The 18,222-nt window shown below is 35.4% G+C and overlaps 1 protein-coding gene and 1 long non-coding RNA gene across 2 annotated transcripts; both read right to left on the reverse strand.

Annotated features, from left to right (window-relative positions):
• Positions 1–3,920: 3,920 nt before the first annotated feature.
• LOC143898894 (uncharacterized) lies at positions 3,921–5,319 on the reverse strand. Its single transcript, XR_013257320.1, has 2 exons — positions 5,188–5,319; positions 3,921–4,054 (listed from the first exon to the last, which is right to left on the reverse strand). It is a non-coding gene; the product is annotated as an uncharacterized LOC143898894 (long non-coding RNA).
• A 7,685-nt stretch (positions 5,320–13,004) lies between these two features.
• LOC143898893 (uncharacterized) lies at positions 13,005–16,937 on the reverse strand. The gene has a single exon (XM_077408691.1). It carries the CDS (start codon positions 16,935–16,937, stop codon positions 13,005–13,007), a length of 3,933 nt encoding a protein of 1,310 aa, XP_077264817.1.
• Between the last annotated feature and the right edge of the window lie 1,285 nt (positions 16,938–18,222).

Here is an 18,222-nt window from a genome sequence, read left to right on the forward strand (position 1 = left end):
GCTTTTTCCCACACCCGCAGATCCGCTTATGAATAGTCTAATTGGTAACTTTCCAGTTTTGAAACAATATAAAACATGCATTGTAATTTCCCGTTGTTTATCATTTAATTCGCGAAGTAGATTCATTACTTCTTCTTTTGTAACTTTAGATGGACTACTTATTTTTTTTTTATTTTTATTTGAGCCATCTGCAATACCAGTTTGAGTAAATATATCTACCTCTTGCTCCTCTTCTACATTTTTTTTAATAAAAGATTCTATTTCTTCATCTTCAATATCTTGCTGATCTTTTTGTGCTTGATCTAACGCATCGTTAATTTCTGCATCCCCTATAACTGAGTATTTTTCTCTATTCTCTTCTATTTCTAGAATATTTTCTTTATAAATTTCCTCACAATCTTGTGTCTCCACATCATTTAATTCATTTTTCCATGGCAAAAATAATAAAACCTGTTCCCTGAAATAATTATATCGATCTTGTTGCAATTTATATCGATTAAATCTTATAATTTTTAAGTTATTTCGTTGTTTAATTTCACTGTCTTCAATATATTCGTCATCGCTATCATTTCTATTTGTATAAATTTTATTTTCAAAATTTGCCGCGAAATCAGCAAGACAAACATTTTGATATTTAGAATAATTCCGATTTTCGTACTTTTCGATAATATTTTTGTAATAGATATCTGTTGAATCTTCGCTAATTGTTTTTAAATGTTTTTTGTTTTTCAACATTCGTACACGGTCTTTTTGCGGAGAAGTATTAATATAAATAACAGCTCTACTACACAATGAAAGTGGTAGACCGAGAACGTGATAAACTGCTTCTTGTGCAGACATAGTATTACCGTTTATGAAAATGTTAGCAATTTTTCTCAATTTTCGTCTAATATCTAAATTTCCATTTTCCAAGTCTTTTGATGCTTCTCTTAATAATCGTGATAAGCCTGCATCGACTTTTGTAACATAATTAATCATATATGAAGCACAACTATATGGATCTAAAACAAATTGTATATCCATATTTGATTCAAGAAGTGTCAATATTATTTTGTTGTACGCATTAATGGCAACTTCGTTGCTTTGTCTTTTTAAGAAAATCTTAGTTCTTGATAAAGTGCTTCTGATTGCGTGAATGTAATCTCTTTCGGTCATTTCTAAACGTTCTAACATTTCTTCGAAAGAAATTAATATATATTTTTTTTTAAATTCTTGCATCATTTCTTTAATTTTTTTTATATTTGATTTGTAATTTTTAGTCTTCTCTTTTTCCTCTAAGGGTTTAAGAATCAACGTATTTTTCATAACAAACATCGGAAAGTTAAACCTACACAAATATTTATTTCTTCTACCTTTGTAACATGTCGGCTTGTGTCGATGTATCTGCAAACGTATTAATGGATTTTTATCGTCGTAATGACAAGTAATGATTTTATTAATCCACTTTATTAACTTTTCATTTTTGTCATCATTTTCTTCATTATAAATTGGAGCATTTTTACAATATAAAAGATTATGCGTATGAACTGATCCTCTAGCTTGGAATTCTCTCCTCTGAAAGTAATCAACAACGTAATTTTCTCCAAATGGACCATGTTCATTTTGCAATATCGTCATAATCTGATTGAATCTTTCTTCTATATATCGTACACACGTTACCGGATCTTCTCTGATTAACTTAGTTTTCTCTGCCATATCCAAATTTATAGCATCATAAATACTGATGTTTTTATTTTCTTGTAATTTGTATAAAATTTTTAATAAATCAGGATTTTTGTGTTCACATGCAGAAAGGGTAATAAACAATGTTGGAACTCCACATTGTCTAATCATGCCAAGTAAATGCTTCTTCTTGCTTTCCCAATATGATGGTGACGACCTTACTTGTTTCAAAAATCTGTATCCATCGTCATGACGGATAGAATCATTTAAAAAATTCTGATCTTTATTTTTTTTAGCAGTTAAGTTTTCATTTCTCTTCACTCTCCTTAAACAAATATTTAAATTTGACATTACTGATTTTTCCAATTTTTGTTTAGCCATAAATAAAATTCTTGTAGGTTGACACGATCTTCTGTCTCTATGTCTGGCTTCAAATTTAATTCTTTCAGAGTATGACAATTTATTTTTCTTATCTAGATTTTCTTCTCCATAAATTTTTGGAAAGCACAATTCATCAATAATTTCAGTTAAATGCCAGGGTACTGGAAATTTGTTTTGTCCTGGTGCTATAATTGCGATATTTTCAGATATTTCTTTATTCCTATCTATAATGAGAACTTCGTCAATTGGTTCGAAAGAAACCGATTCTTCAGAATCTGAATTATTGTCGTGTTCTTCTAAATTTAATCGATTTATTGCATTTGTGCAGCTATGGCACTTATCATTATTATCTACAATAAAATCCAACTCTGCATTAAAATTTTTGTTATATTTTTTAAAGAACTTATCATCAATTTTTATATTGTTTTTTATATACAAAGGAGTATGTCGTAAATATTCCAAAACTTCACAAATTTTAGCTGGTTTTATGGTTTCATACATATAATTAGACTTGTGTTCTAGGTTCCTTTTTAGCTTTATTTGTATAGTCGACATTTCATCAAAATTTCTAGGTAAAATATTTATCATTTCATTGATTTCAACCGGAATATTAACAATACTTCCTTTTAATGATAATTGTGGGTTAATAGCAAACGGTTGTAATGCTTTTATTTGCATGAATGGTATATAGGGTGATACCATTCTTTCTTCAACCGCTGTCAAATCTGTTACGACTTTTGGCACATTTGAAAATCTTAAATCTGCATTTGATGCTGTTTTTGGAACGTCTCCTGATGTAATATATTTTTTACATGTCTTGCAGACATATTCTGACGAGTTATTAACAATTTGATTAATAAATTCATTAATTGCAATCTTTGTGTCGCTGAATTTATTTTGTATTTTTGTAATATTAAAACGTTCTACTGATTTCAAAAAAAAAACAAATTTTCACAACACACACATATTATATCTGGTCCAAGTTTTCTGTTCTTTAAAAAATTCATTATCAATACATTATGATAATATTCATTATCTTTGATGTCACTATTTATTTTGTTCCGAACAGAATTGCTGTAGTTTTCTCGATATTTAAAAAAATCATCAAGTCTTAATAATCTTTTACGTTCAATATCAAAAATTCTTTGATTTGTGTTGTAATTAAGATCTTCCTGCAACGTGCGTATAACTCGTAGTCTATTTCTATTTTTGATTTGTTTATTTATCTGGTAACTTGTCTTTTTTCTTGTAACTTTTATTCTTTTTGCATTTTTTTCTTTTTCCGATTCTCTGTATAACAGTTTTTTTCGAATAACTTTCATTCTTTCTACATTTATCTTTTTTTCTGACTCTTTGTATAATGGTTTTTCTCGAATGATTTTCATTCTTTGTAGATTTTTGTCTCTTTCTGCTTTTTTAAACACTTGATTTTGACGTTTATTTATTATTCTTTGTTGATTCCAGTCTCTTTCTTTTTTTTTATACATAGGATCTTGACGTACTTGCATCATGCGTTGTCTGTTTTTTTGTCTTTCAGATTCCTTGTCTGACGAAAGATCCATTTGTATTCTTTTTACGCATTCTATTTTTTCTTTTTCTTTACTTTGTTGTATATTTTCTTTTATTTTATTTGCAATTTCATCGTTCTTTATATTATTAATATTATTAATATTACTGTCATTTGTTGTTTTTTTATTAATAACATTTTGCGTATCGTCTTTATCAGTCAAAAAACAATCATATTCACGTTTACGTTTCATGTTTCTTTTTTTGGTTTTTTTTTGTTCTCTTTTTTTATATTTTTTATCAGATCGTAATTTACACATCAAAATTTTATTATTATTATTTTTTAAATTTACACTTTTTTTCTTTAATTTTGGCATTTTGTTTAATCTATCAAATATTAATTTTTTCTTGCCTAGTTCGTCCGTTTTTCTTTTCTTTATCTTTTTTTCACTCTCTTCTTTATTATTCTTTATCTGTTGTTTTCTTTATCTCTCTCGTGCTAATTCTGCATAAAAATAATTTTTTTTTAAATAATTATATCATTTATCAGAAATTCAATCAAAAGTTCAAGATTACATTTCCATAAAAAATGGAAATATAATTCTGAATAATATTATATGGCTAAACCTCTTTAAGTATAACATTATATAGTCATATATGGTCTTATATACTATTATATTATCATGTGATTATCCTCTTCTTCTTTTATTTATCTTTTATAATGTTAATGAAAATAGATACGCGAATCAATATGAATGTTGTTTATGTATAGCTGTAATTTTATATTGTTTCTCAATCATAGTCAGATAAAAGCTTAATTGTTTATTATATTGTTGTCAATTCACGAATGTACTTTAGGTTTATTATACACCGCGGCTGAATATCGGTGTCTCCATCTTATTTTGTTTAGTGTGTTATTGCGATATTGTTTAGTGTGTTATTGCGATAAATATTACCACGTGCCTCGGTCGAATTGGTACGACGCCCTACATAGAATGAGGGAGGTTTCAGGTTTGAAACCTGGCTGAAGTAATATTTTTTGCAATAAATTTAATAATTTAATTCAATTTAAATTATTTTAAAAGATAGTAATAAAATTTCGAAATAAATAATTTCTTTTTATCGGGTGAATATCGGAAATTTATAAATTGTAATTCTGCAAATATATTAAATTGACATTAAAAAACTCTTTTCTCAGTGTATACATATATATATATAAATATCGGCGAAACTTCCGAAAACGTTCATGCTCATATTTAGATGAAACTTTATAAATAGGTTCCTTTTATATAGAAAACACATATATTAATTACACGAATTATGATGCGTCCGTGCAATTTGACGAATATGAGCAGCCCAACATTCATGTTGTTACTCATGTACTCATTGAGAGATATTAGGATGAGCGCTTTATAAATAACAATGGCTACGCATGAATGCCAATACCTCGCCACTCATCCAACAAAACGTGAACGTTGGGCTGTTCTATCTCGTCGAATCTCACAAACGCATCCTCATTTCTATCTTGTCGAATCTCACAGACGCATCCTGATTCGCGTATCTGTGTTAAAAGTAATTCCTTATTAATTATTTAAAAACTTACAATTGTCTGTCTTCTTAAAATATGTGTAAATATACCTCTCTTTCTTTGTTCCTTCTTTCTCTTCTTCTCTTTCTCTCTTTCTCTCTCTCTCTCTCTCTCTCTCTCTCTCTCTCTCTCTCTCTCTTTCTCTTCGCTCTGTAGGTTTTTTCTCTTTTTCTTTCTTTCCTCTTCTCTTTTATTTATCTTTTATAATGTTAAGGAAAAAATATGTAAATTAGCTTTTTATATATGTTACGTCCTGCAGACTCCACGATATCCCTTTTTCGCGGGAATCCTTATGCGCCTAAGATAGCCCTAAGATTAGAATAAACAAGCCAAGTACGGACGGTTATCGATCGGGGTGAGGTTAGATCTCCTCGCATTCCTTTTTTTTATGATCAAACTACCTATTTGCTTGGGCAACTAAAAGCAACCTCTCAGATGATAAATTACTAACAGACGGGGGATATAGTGACCAGATTCTTGTCAACCTCGTCTGGCTCATAACTATAAATCCGGCGACACAACGCGCAGAAAGGAGCCTTAACTTGAGACGAGGGATGATGGGGATCTGTATTATATCGCGCGACTCACTCAAAACTGGCCGTGCGATGTTCCGACAAACAGAAACGAAACCTAATACGTGGTTTTAGAAATCTTAAGAGCACGTGGCGGAAGTTTCTGTTTGCAATAAAACTGCACTTAAAATTGAGAAGTATGGATCGTCTGTCAACATAGACACAGGGTCGCGAGATAAGTAAGGAACCCTAATAAAAAAGAAATCGGCGATAACCGAAAAACAAATGCGTCACTGGAAAGAACCGATGGGTTACACCCCCAATAAGACAGTGGAGGCCAAGAGGGGGGCTCACCAATGAAAAACCGCAAAAATCGATAACCGTCTCTAGCTTCCCAAGATAGGCGAAAACTTAAGAATCTACCTCTTGGGTGAGGAACATCTCAACCAATAAAAAATCCGTTAAACACAATTAGAAACATCCCGCCAACCCGAAATTCTTTAAACAATAAACCAGACACACCCCACATGAAAACCACCCCTTCCATTCCCTACATTTTCCTATATAAACCCCGAGATTGCGACACTCCTCTCTCAAAACTTCTCAGTCTCTTCAAGCCTCTGAAGATTTAGTCTGCATTTCGGCAATATAATCGTGATCTCTTCCGTTTTCGAGTCACGATTTCGCACTTAGAGTCTGTGCAAAAGATCCAGCAGCACTTCAGTCGCTCCGACTCATCCACCAGCGACACCCAGAAGAAACCCATTCGTTTTTGAACTCATCAAGTAGTAAGTCCCGTAATTTTCTTGATCCTGCTTTTTCCGCGTTATTGCCCCCCCCCTTCTTAAACGGTCTATCGATTATCGGTCCCTCGGAAGGTCATTATATATTTGGGGCCGGTCAGTGTATACATCAGGTTCCCAGCGGTCGTTGGCGTTGTCGTGGGCCTGACTTGCCTCCCGGCGTCTCGCCGCTGTCGTGGACTCAGCTGGTCCACTGACCTCCCTGAGCTTATGCTCGTGGGTCGGTTAGTGCAGGTATCGAGTTCCCAGCGGTCGTTGGCGTTGTGGCAGGCCTGACTTGGCTCCCGGCGTCTCGTCGTTGTCGTGGGCCCAGACTGTCCACTGACCTCCCCCCCCCTAAGTTCGACGATTTCCTTTTGTTCGCTTCCGACCGGGTCCGAGAGAGATTGACTAAAAATAAGTAAATATTTTTAGTGGACCCGAAAGCCCTGGCCCCTCAAGGACCGAATCTCCGCACAATTAGGCGACACCTTAGGCAAATCGCCGGAACAAGCGGGCGCGACGGGAGGTCGAACTTCCCCGGGAGCGGCTCAACGCCAGTCCTCCGCGACTCGCCACCCCACCGCCCCTAGTAGTTTCTACAAAAGAACCTGGTTGTTCAAACCAGGATTGTCCCACTACCATTCAGCCCTATCGCCCAGTCGTCCTACCCTCCCGCCCACTAGTCGAACATCGCCCTATTTGCCGTGTGGGTCCGTTTCGCGTGGTCTTGCCTCGCGTGGTCCCCGTTAACACCGATCCAGTTCGCTTCCTAGAACCTCCCGATTCCCCTTCCTCTTCCCGAAGTCCGTCCCCGACCTCCTCGACCGCCTCAACTTTCGACCACGAGGAAGTAGTCGTTCTCGAGATGATTACTCTTGACTAATTATTTGTTTTAATACACACACCGCACCCCTACAACTAATTTAATTTTATTTCAATGGCGGTATCCTTATTTTCCATTCATGAATTCTTGTATCACCCCGCAAACACCTCCATATATTTGTTTTAATTGTGACTTAATTTTAGTTTAACACACACCACACGCACTCTTACATTTAGCTAAATTTATGTAACTTCATTCCTTAAATAATTGTGATAATGGCGGGCAGAATGGCCATTCCCAAATAGGTTTTCCCTTAAAAATCCTCCCCGCACTTATGTACCACCCGAGAAGAATCTACACACGCTACACACATATCCGACATTCACACTTATATTCAGTTTATCTGCTTAATTCTTATTTATTGTTCACCTAGCTTATATTATTGTAATAGAATATTTTATTGTAATAAATGTTTAGCTTATGTTAAATGTTAATTTCAAACTGCATTGAGATTTATAACTAAAAAACCTCTAACCCTACTCCTCCACCTCTCGAAATCGCACGAGGTCCGATCCTGAGTTAAAGGGATTAAATTCTCTGACTCGAAAAAGCACCGACGATCGCACCGCTCATGAAAGGCGTCCTAAGGTCTCTACAGACGTTGACCCTTTCTGAGTCATAAAAGTGCGTTCGGCTCGCGCCACGCGTTTCCGAGCGCGTACCTGCGAGCGACATTTGTAAGTACCTGGCTGCGTCCTCCCTTCCCCCGACCCCTCTGGCTAGCCTTTTCCTTGCTTTCCAGATTTTCACATCCTAATCCCGGGGTTGGACGTAACATATATAACGCTACATGAAATTATATACAATCGTATTTTTATATTGTTTGCCAATCATAGCCATATGAAATAAAAGCTTAATTGTTTATTATATTATTGTGATAAATATTACCACGTGCCTCGGTCGAATTGGTACGACACGGAATGAGAAATGTTCCAGGTTTGAACCCTGACTGAGGTAATATTTTTCGCAAAAAATTTAATAATTTAATTTAATTTAAATTATTTTTATACGACGAGGACCAAAACCAATGGTAGAATCGTCACGATGATTGTTTGCTAGTCATAGCTGAATGAAATGAAAGCTTATTCAGAAATTAAATAGTACAGATACAAGAATCAGGATGCGTCCGTGCGATTTGACGAATAGGAGCAGCCTAACGTTCACGTTTTTAATTATATTGAGAAATATTAGGAGGAGCACTTTATAAATAAAGCGGAAAGCACACACTTCTGTACAACGCATAATACGTAAACATAAGAAAATTGATTGGTCCATATATATGTGCATAAGGAAATAGACCAATCAGTTTTTTTATGCTTACGTATTATGCGTAATGTAAAAGTGTGTGATCCCCGCTTAACAATGGCTATGCATGAATGTCGGTTACATATAGCTATTATGCACTTCTTTCAATATCTCGCCATTCACCTAACAAAACGTTGTGCTGTTCCATCTGGTCGAATCTCACATACGCATCCTGATTCGCGTATCTGTGTTAAGTAATTTCTCATTAATTAGTAAGAAACTTACAATTGCCTGCTCTGTCTAAAAATAGTGCATATTTTAAATATACGTGCATATATGCATACTTATGCATATATGTATACATAAATCATAAATATAATATATGTTAAAAAATATTTTTTGAATATATACCTCTTTTTGTATCCCCTTTTGTTCTCTCTCTCTCTCTCTCTCTCTCTCTCTCTCTCTCTCTTTCTTTCTCTCTCTCTCTCTCTCTCTCTCTCTCTCTCTCTCTCTCTCTTAAAAAATTCTTTCTTGGCACTCTTTCTGTAATTTCGCACTGTCAAACGCGAAATAAATTTATTAACCTTTTTTGATACGCATTAACAAGTGGTTGAGATAATTAACCAACATCATTTAATACCAATTTCACTCTTATGATAATTTCGAGATTCGATCTGCATATAAGCGAGATAACCAATCAGCGTCAAGGAATATGAGCGTGTGAATGCAGTATTTATAAATCAATAGACCGAGATAAGACAGAACATTAAAAGAAAGAAAAAATATAATAAAAATATGGGTAACGCGAAAAGTGAGAAACAACACGAAGAAAACAAGAGGAGTGATAATGTGGAAAGAAAAAAAGAGAAAGAGAAAACGATAGAGAAGAAAAATTTAGAAATTCTGAGTTTGGAGAAAACGAGAAAACAAGATGAGAAAAGCGATGAGCCAGATGAAGAAAAGTACGAGGAAGTAATATGCACTAAAGAAGATGAAGGCAAAAAAAGAGGTGGCAAGCAACTGAAAGAGAGAAATAATTAGTATGTATAATAATTTTGTGATTATACAATTACAGTTATAAAATACAGTTATGAACTATTTTAGATATTAGTTTTCTGCTTTACATTTTACATTTAGTTATTATCGTTCTCGAGCGCGTGGGATCAGGAGCAGAAGAAATTGGCAAAGCAGAGAATGGATTGAAGAAAGAGGATGGAGAGAAGAAAGTTTAAGAAGCGGAGAATATAGAGGGAGAGGAAGAGGATGGACAGGCGAAAGGAGCGAAAGAGGAAGAGGATGGACAGGCGAATGGAGAGCAAGCGAACGAGAAAGAGGAGGGAATATGGGACGCCGTTTTTATCCTGCCGGGGCAGGACCGGTTTTTATTTTTAATTATTGATTTATTTACTTGATTTATTTTACATATTTATTGTTTCAAAATTGTTTTCTGTTTAATGTAAGTTTATTGTTTTCTGTTCTGTAAAATAATTAAGAAAATTCAATTATAATTCAAATAAACTATTTATATAAGTAATACCGTTTGTGTGTCTCTCTATCTGTATGACTACAATTAATTTATGTAACGTGAACAAATATTTAAATTTGTCTAAAGTTTAGGTAGCAAGGTTTCAGAGTATTCTAGCATTTCTGTTACTAAGAATTACTAGTTATTATTGTTAAATACATACCGTTATAATACTATTGTAATATTATTATTATAGTTCATATGTAACTGCCAAAAATAATTAATTTTAAATAATTTGCATATTTTTTATTACAAAATTGTGTATTATAATTTTATAAGATTATCTAATTAAACATATATAGAAAATTTCTAAAATTTTTAATCTTCAAGTTTCTGCTGTCATAAAAATTTGATGAAAATTAAATTTAATCATCCCTTGGATCGATTTCCATTTCTTCAACGTGATCGCATGGCTGAGGAAGAAATTATAACTAATTATCATTGAAAACGTCATTGCATGCTTTGAAATTTTTTCTTTTTTCTTTCTTTTTTATTCTATTCCTCTTGCTTTTTTCAACTAAAATCTCTATTCTCTCTCTCTCTCTCTCTCTCTCTCTCTCTCTCTCTCAACTCTCTATTATATAAATATATTAATTTAATTTCTTTTGGAAAAAAATAATATTCTTATATTATTTAGTTTTGGATGATGAAAAAATTCTTAAAATCGTCATCAAAGAAGAGGCAAAGAAACGAAAGCTTTTAAAAGAAAATAAAATTGAGTTGAAAAAAGCAAGAGGAATAGAATTTTTTCATCTATGATCTGTTTCATCCAAATTACAGTTTCTTCATATTTCATTAATATTTCAAGGAGTATATCGTCCATTGCATCATCTAAAACTAAATAATATAAGAATATTATTTTCCAAAAGAAATTAAATTAATATATTTATATAATAGAGAGTTGAGAGAGAGAGAGAGAGAGAGAGAGAGAGAGAATAGAGATTTGAGTTAAAAAAAGCAAGAGAAATAAGATAATCTTATAAAATTATAATACACGATTTTGTAATAAAAAATATGCAAATTATTTAAAATTAATTATTTTTGGCAGTTACATATGAACTATAATAATAATATTACAATAGTATTATAACGGTATGTATTTAACAATAACTAGTAATTCTTAGTAACAGAAGCTGTGCTAGAATACTCTGAAACCTTGCTACCCAAACTTTAGACAAATTTAATATTTGTTCACGTTACATAAATTGATTGTAGTCATACAGACAGACAGACACACAAACGATATTACTTATATAAATAGTTTATTTGAATTATAATTGAATTTTCTTAATTATTTTACAGAACAGAAAACAATAAACTTACATTAAACAGAAAACAATTTTGAAACAATAAATATGTAAAAAACTTTGAAACAATAAATATGTAAAATAAATCAAATAAATAAATCAATAATTAAAAATAAAAAAACGGCGTCCCATATTCCCTCCTCTTCTTCGTTCGCTTGCTTTCCATTCGCCTGTCCATCCTCTTCCTCTTTCTCTCCTTTCGCCTGTCCATCCTCTTCCTCTCCCTCTATATTCTTCGCTTCTTAAACTTTCTTCTCTCCATCCTCTTCCTTCAATCCATTCTCTGCCTCGCCAATTTCTTCTGCTCCTGATCCCACGCGCTCGAGAACGATAATAACTAAATGTAAAATGTAAAGCAGAAAACTAATATCTAAAATAGTTCATAACTGTATTTTATAACTGTAATTGTATAATCACAAAATTATTATACATACTATTTTCTTTTTTCTTTCTCTTTTATTCTATTCCTCTTGCTTTTTTCAATTCAATTTTTTCTTTTAAAAACTTTCGTTTTTTTGCTTCTGCTTTGATGACGATTTTAAGAATTTTTTGATCTATGATCTGTTTTATCCAAATTATTGTTTCTTTATATTCCATTATTGTTTCAAGGAGTATATTGTCCATTCCATCATCCAAAACTAAATAATTTAAAGAATATTATTTTTTTTCTAAAAGAAATTAAATTGATATATTTATATAATAATTAATTAATTATTACTTTTTCTACATTCTTCCATTTCACTTTTATTTTCCATTTCGACAAATATAAACGTTAAATATATTTTTAAAAATATATCACAGATTACTAATATTATGTAAAATCATCAGCTTATACAGTCTTTTTTTCAAATATTATGTAAATATAGCTACATAACAGGACCGTACCTAGGGTATGCATAAACATTTTTCTCCTCCAAAGAAAAAAAACAGTATAAACTGATGATTTCACATAATAATCTCATTTTAGTAATCTGTGATATATTTATAAAGATATTTAACGTTTATATTTGTCGAAATGGAAGATTTTAAAAGTGAAATGGAAGAATGTAGAAAAAGTAATAATTAATTAATTATTATATAAATATACTAGCTGGTTACCCGGGCTTCGCCCCGGAGGACACGCCCTGAAAGACATATTTAATGAGACACGCAAATAGATGATAGCGTATATTTACATTTAACGCCAATAGATTTCCGCATCACCCTTGAGGTACTATTATAAATGCGTTTTTTTTTTAGTGGTTTCCCCAGTAGGCCTATTCCACTGTAAAGAAATCCGTGCTTTCTTCCCGTATTTAATTACTTTAAATACATGTCTCTCACAGACATGGTATCTCTTACAGACATGGTGTCTCTTACAGATATGGTGTTTCTTACAGACATGGTGTCTTTTACTCTCTCACCTTTTTTAAAATTAGGTCATTTTTTCCATAAAAATTAGCAAAATTATATAAACCTCTTTCACACATGTTTTTCTCCTTATTTGTTTTCTCAAACAGGCATGATGTCTTTCACATACATGTTTTTCTCTCTCATGCGAACATTATATTTTTTATCATAATTTTTTTTTTTAAAAATGCTCCAAAAATATCTACAACCTTTTTTTTCTATTTTAGAACTTCTTTGTATACCACATTAGTGGTTCTCCCCTCAGGCGCTAGTATCACAAGACTGTTTGGTGAGCTCACTCTCGAACATGCCACATAGAACTGCCCATGTGAGAAACAGTCTTCACTTAAATCAATTCCTGCTACTTTTAACGACTGCCCCTGGGACTTGTTGATAGTCATCGCAAAACAAACTTTGATAGGAAACTGCAACCTCTTAAACTCAAAAAGATACTCTGACGATATTAGTGGTATGCGTGGTATAAATACCGTCTCTCCCCGTGCACATCCGGTGAATATTGTGGCCTCGATAACATTTCTATGTAGAGCCTTCACTTGAAGCCTTGTGCCATTGCAAAGTTTTGGCGGATTCAAATTTCTCAACAACATCACTGGTGCCCCCACTTTAAGAAAAAGCTTATGGGCTGGTAAGCCAGGAGGGTTCATTGTGTTAAGAAACTCTACTGGGTAGTTGACCGCGTCATCCGTATCTACCACCGAGTCCACAGATCTGTAATTCATTTCTCCTTCCTCGAATGATTTAAGAAGAATGTTATTAATGACACCAGCTTTATCATTCCTAGGGGTCAGAATGGCACGCTCGCACAGCCAATCCATAGATTTTTCTTTGATATCCGCAATATCAGGGTATATCTTATTAATAAGACTCTCTAGGCTTTTTACTACTAAACCTAGATTTGCAGGAATAATCACTTTTCCTTCCGTCTCAGGATACTCTCCATCTCCAATTTTTAATAGTAGTTTTGAAAATTGCCCTGCAAAAACATCACCTTTCAAGTGTACCCTCATGTTTTTCCTGATAGAGATTTTCCTGATAAGGGACCACAAATGTGATTTCTTTACACACGCCTTAACTTCGTCTGCTCGAGTTCCCCTTGGCACTACTGGCAAAGTCTGTCTGAAATCTCCAGCAAGCAGCACGGTCACTCCCCCCATTACTCCATCGTTACCCCTAATATCTTTGAGGGTTGTGCTCAATGCCTCAAAACCCCCCTTATGTGCCATGGTACTTTCATCCCAAACAATGAGCTTACAATCCCGTAGTACTTTAGCCATGTTACTTTGTTTTGAAATATTGCACAGAGGTATTTCTGTTTGAATTAAATTCAGAGGAAGCTTAAAAGCAGCGTGAGCGGTCCTCCCTCCCTCCAACAAAGTAGCAGCGATACCTGACGATGCAACAGCCAAGGCAATTCCACGTTCTCTCCTTACCCTCGCCAGAAGTAAGTTGATGAGGAAGGTTTTCCCAGTACCACCTGGAGCATCTAAGAAAAATACCTGACCATCTCCTGACTCTACGCTACTAAGAACCTGCCGATAGACAGCGAGTTGCTCATCTGTTAATAAACCCTCGTTATTCAATACCACTTCTTCCAAGGCATTTACATCGTAGTTTGTCTCCCTCAAATAGTCTCTGTTCCCCAATACCTCTCCAAACCTTTTTGGCTGAGGCAGGCCATACTGTTCCAACTCCTGTCCTCCCAAAGACATCACTGCGTCCTCAATCATTACCAGGCATCTGTTGTACACCTCATCTATCATGTTCTGCGCACTACCTTTCAACTCTCTCTCTACCTGTCGCATAATATCCTCTGAGAAGCTGTCTTTGTACTTTTCCCAAAGACTCAGAGGTTCACAAAGTTGGCAAAATGCCAACATCACTGTGAAAAGCTCCCTCAGCTTTAAAGGTGAATCACATAATGCAGCTTCCTCCAAGGTATTGTCCCATTGCTTGTCATCTTCCAATAAACCTAATGCCTTGCATGTAGACTGGAATGTGGAACAGAGGACACCATTCACAGTCCTCAGATCTAAAAAAGACGTTGGACCTCGAATCTCATGTAGCAACAAACGCAGATAATAACACTCAGTGTTGTTTGGATGGATGGTATACACTCTTCCCAGTACGTGGTCCTTCTTTATTCCTGACCAACCATCCACATCTTTCCCCCTCTTTCTTCTCTCGAACTTATTATTTTTCCACACATAGTATGAAGGAACCTCATAGTACAGGAGAGTTTTTGCAAATTCGTCAGTTTTGCAAAGTTCAAAAAAAGCCAATAGTGTTGTCTGAGGTGGGTTATTCATCCTCTCAATTAAGTTTGTAGAGTTGAAGTACACACGCTGACCATTTTCAAGGTGAACATTGAGATGGAAGACAGAGGGGTACCTCTCATGTATTGGGAACGCCAAGATTCTCCAAACCGCCTCTGAGCTACTGATGTACCGCCCACTCTCGTACATCTTCACCTCATCCTTCTCACTCTCCAGGGCAAAAACCGCCTGGTCACTTCCCTTGTTCACGTACTTGCAAATGTATTTAATAGACTTTACAGAATTGCATAATTCCACATTAATATGAGCATTAAAAATACGTAACAATACAGGGTTGTACGGCACCACCCAACGATTGTCCAGTTCTATTCCATTGATTTCTACGGTGTATCCACCATTAGCTGAAGACCTCCTCCGATACTGTGGGTATCCATCGCCTCCTGTCTGAGTGTCATTTTGAAATATTCGCGGATACCTCTTACTGCAGCTACCATCTTTCATGCAAGGCGAATTGTGGTTTAAGCCCCCGCATGGACCATGAATCATGTTGGCTTTAACGATATTGTGTAGAAGAGAGTCTTTTAAAGGATTAGGTATTTCCGCACAGATGACTTTGTCGATCATATCAGAGAAGATGCGCTGCTCTAGCCACAGCAATATGTGTATGTGAGGCAGACCTCGCTTTTGCCACTCCACAGAGTACATATAGCAACACACTTTTCCAAACAGACTACCTTTATTCAATAGAGCCATCATTTTCTTCACCTTAAGATGAAATACCCTTGCTATAATGTCGTGTCGATCGTGAGTTTTTTGCCCAGGCAATAATGCATCTGTTATATCCTTCCACTTTGGATTACAGGTAAAAGTGATAAACAAATCAGGACGGCCGTGGTAGCGAACGTATGTCATTGCGTCTTGTGTCCGCTCATGCATGTAGCGAGGTCCTCCAGTGAAAGATGACGGAAGCACCACCATTTTACCCAGCTGAGAAACGTCAGCATCCTGCCTTCCCACGGCATCCCTCAGGTGAATGTAGCTTTCTGCCCTAAGCTGCGCCTGGTTGTTCCTAATATAGTTCAACCTTTCTGTCTCTATTTTGGCGTACATGTCAACCAGAAACTGACTAAAAAGAGAACGGAAGTACACTAAGTGGTTAACTTCCCCTTCTCTAATCATAATTCGATATGAGTAAAAGCTCGCTGCGGAAACTAAATTCTTATGTTGCAACTTGGTCTGATGGTCTCGCTGAGGAATGGCAATCGAGTATCCATCCTCGCCACGGCAAAACATGAGCGGGTACTGCAAGGCGTCGTACGACCGGTGGACCTCGCTGATGCGCCGCAGTTTGTTATCGTGGCTCTGCAGCACGATGTCTCGCTTGTTGAATTCCTGACCCACAATCACCAGAGCTACCTCATTTGCTATTGGTGCGTTAAAGCAACCTCTATGAGCGTCATCTGGTTTTCTGTCTGCATGGATAACAACTTCAAACTTTTTGCAATTTGGAGATACCTTATCCAAAGTGGTTTTCAGGTCCTTTATATAGGTGTTGACGTCATGTAGCATTCTCTGTAGTTCTTTGACTAATCCCTGTTTGACATCTGAAAAATTGCTACATCTTAAACGCACTTCCCTGTCATCCTCTCCCACAAAATAAATTTGAAGAAATTGAGCTTCCTGTTCAGGTAATGGCAGCAGACTTCCTACCAAGTGATATACCTGCCCCTGAACTTTAAAGGTCGGTATAAAGCCATCTTGTAGAACCTGCTTACCGCCGAATGATGTCATACTAAAGCAACCATTGTACTTTCTAATATTGTTCATAAAGTGAACGTGCTCTGGATGTCTGCCCATTACCAAACTATAGAGGCTCGGGCAGAGGTTCTAAGGGTGCAAGTTGCACCTTTCCAGCGCTGCAACACATGCCAGGGGATTCTTCCTGCCATTTAAGAGCATTGCAATATTTGCACTTGTGACTCATGGTTCCCAAAGCTATAGTGCTCTCTGTCTCATAAGCCACGTCTGGATCATATGCCATACCTGAATGAGCTTTAACCGTCCACGGAAGTATTCGCCTTTCTACTCTTCTTCCAGGATTACTTTGTTCATATCGAGACTCTGCCTCTCTGTGCACCTCAGGATTATTTTTTTGGTACCTAGTCACTGCTGTTCTGTGCATTTCTGGATTTTTTTGTTGGTACCTAGTCACTGCTATTCTGTGCATTTCTGGATTTTTTTGTTGGTACCTAGTCACTGCTGTTCTGTGCATTTCTGGATTTTTTTGTTGATACCTAGTCACTGCTGTTCTGTGCATTTCTGGATTTTTTTGTTGGTACCTAGTCACTGCTGTTCTGTGCATTTCTGGATTTTTTTGTTGATACCTAGTCACTGCTGTTCTGTGCATTTCTGGATTTTTTTGTTGGTACCTAGTCACTGCTGTTCTGTGCATTTCTGGATTTTTTTGTTGGTACCTAGTCACTGCTGTTCTGTGCATTTCTGGATTTTTTTGTTGATACCTAGTCACCGCTGTTCTGTGCATTTCTGGATTTTTTTGTTGGTACCTAGTCACTGCTGTTCTGTGCATTTCTGGATTTTTTTGTTGATACCTAGTCACCGCTGTTCTGTGCATTTCTGGATTTTTTTGTTGGTACCTAGTCACTGCTGTTCTGTGCACCTCAGGGTTATTCTGTGCATATTTTTTGGACGCATTTATAAGTTGCTTCCTCCTTTTGACATTAGTGTATCTCTTTCGTCGTTTTACATGAGCCTCATTAGGAATAGGAATAAGTATATGCTTTGAGAGGTGTGAGTTTGAGTCAGGCTGAGAGAAGGACGGTTTGTTGTTCTCTTCATCAGGTTTACGTTGTTCGTACGCATCAAAATGTCCCTTAGAAATATCTTGTGTGAAACGTATTCTCCTAACAGGGTTACCTTCCTCACCGAAACTCTCATAGAGCTTACCATTACGGTAAACCTCAAAAACAAACCCGAAAAGTTGCCCAGCCGCCACCAACTCGCATAAACCACCATAAGTAAAGGGTTTCGACATTTCATCGAGATACTCGCTAGAACTATTGTAATTGTTCCCCAAGCTGTCGTGGGACATAATTGAAAATTCCTCCCAATTATCCACCACATG

The sequence above is a fragment of the Temnothorax americanus genome, unplaced genomic scaffold, assembly GCF_048541705.1.
Source record: "Temnothorax americanus isolate GAGA-0224 unplaced genomic scaffold, ASM4854170v1 Scaffold244, whole genome shotgun sequence".
NCBI lineage: Eukaryota > Metazoa > Arthropoda > Insecta > Hymenoptera > Formicidae > Temnothorax > Temnothorax americanus.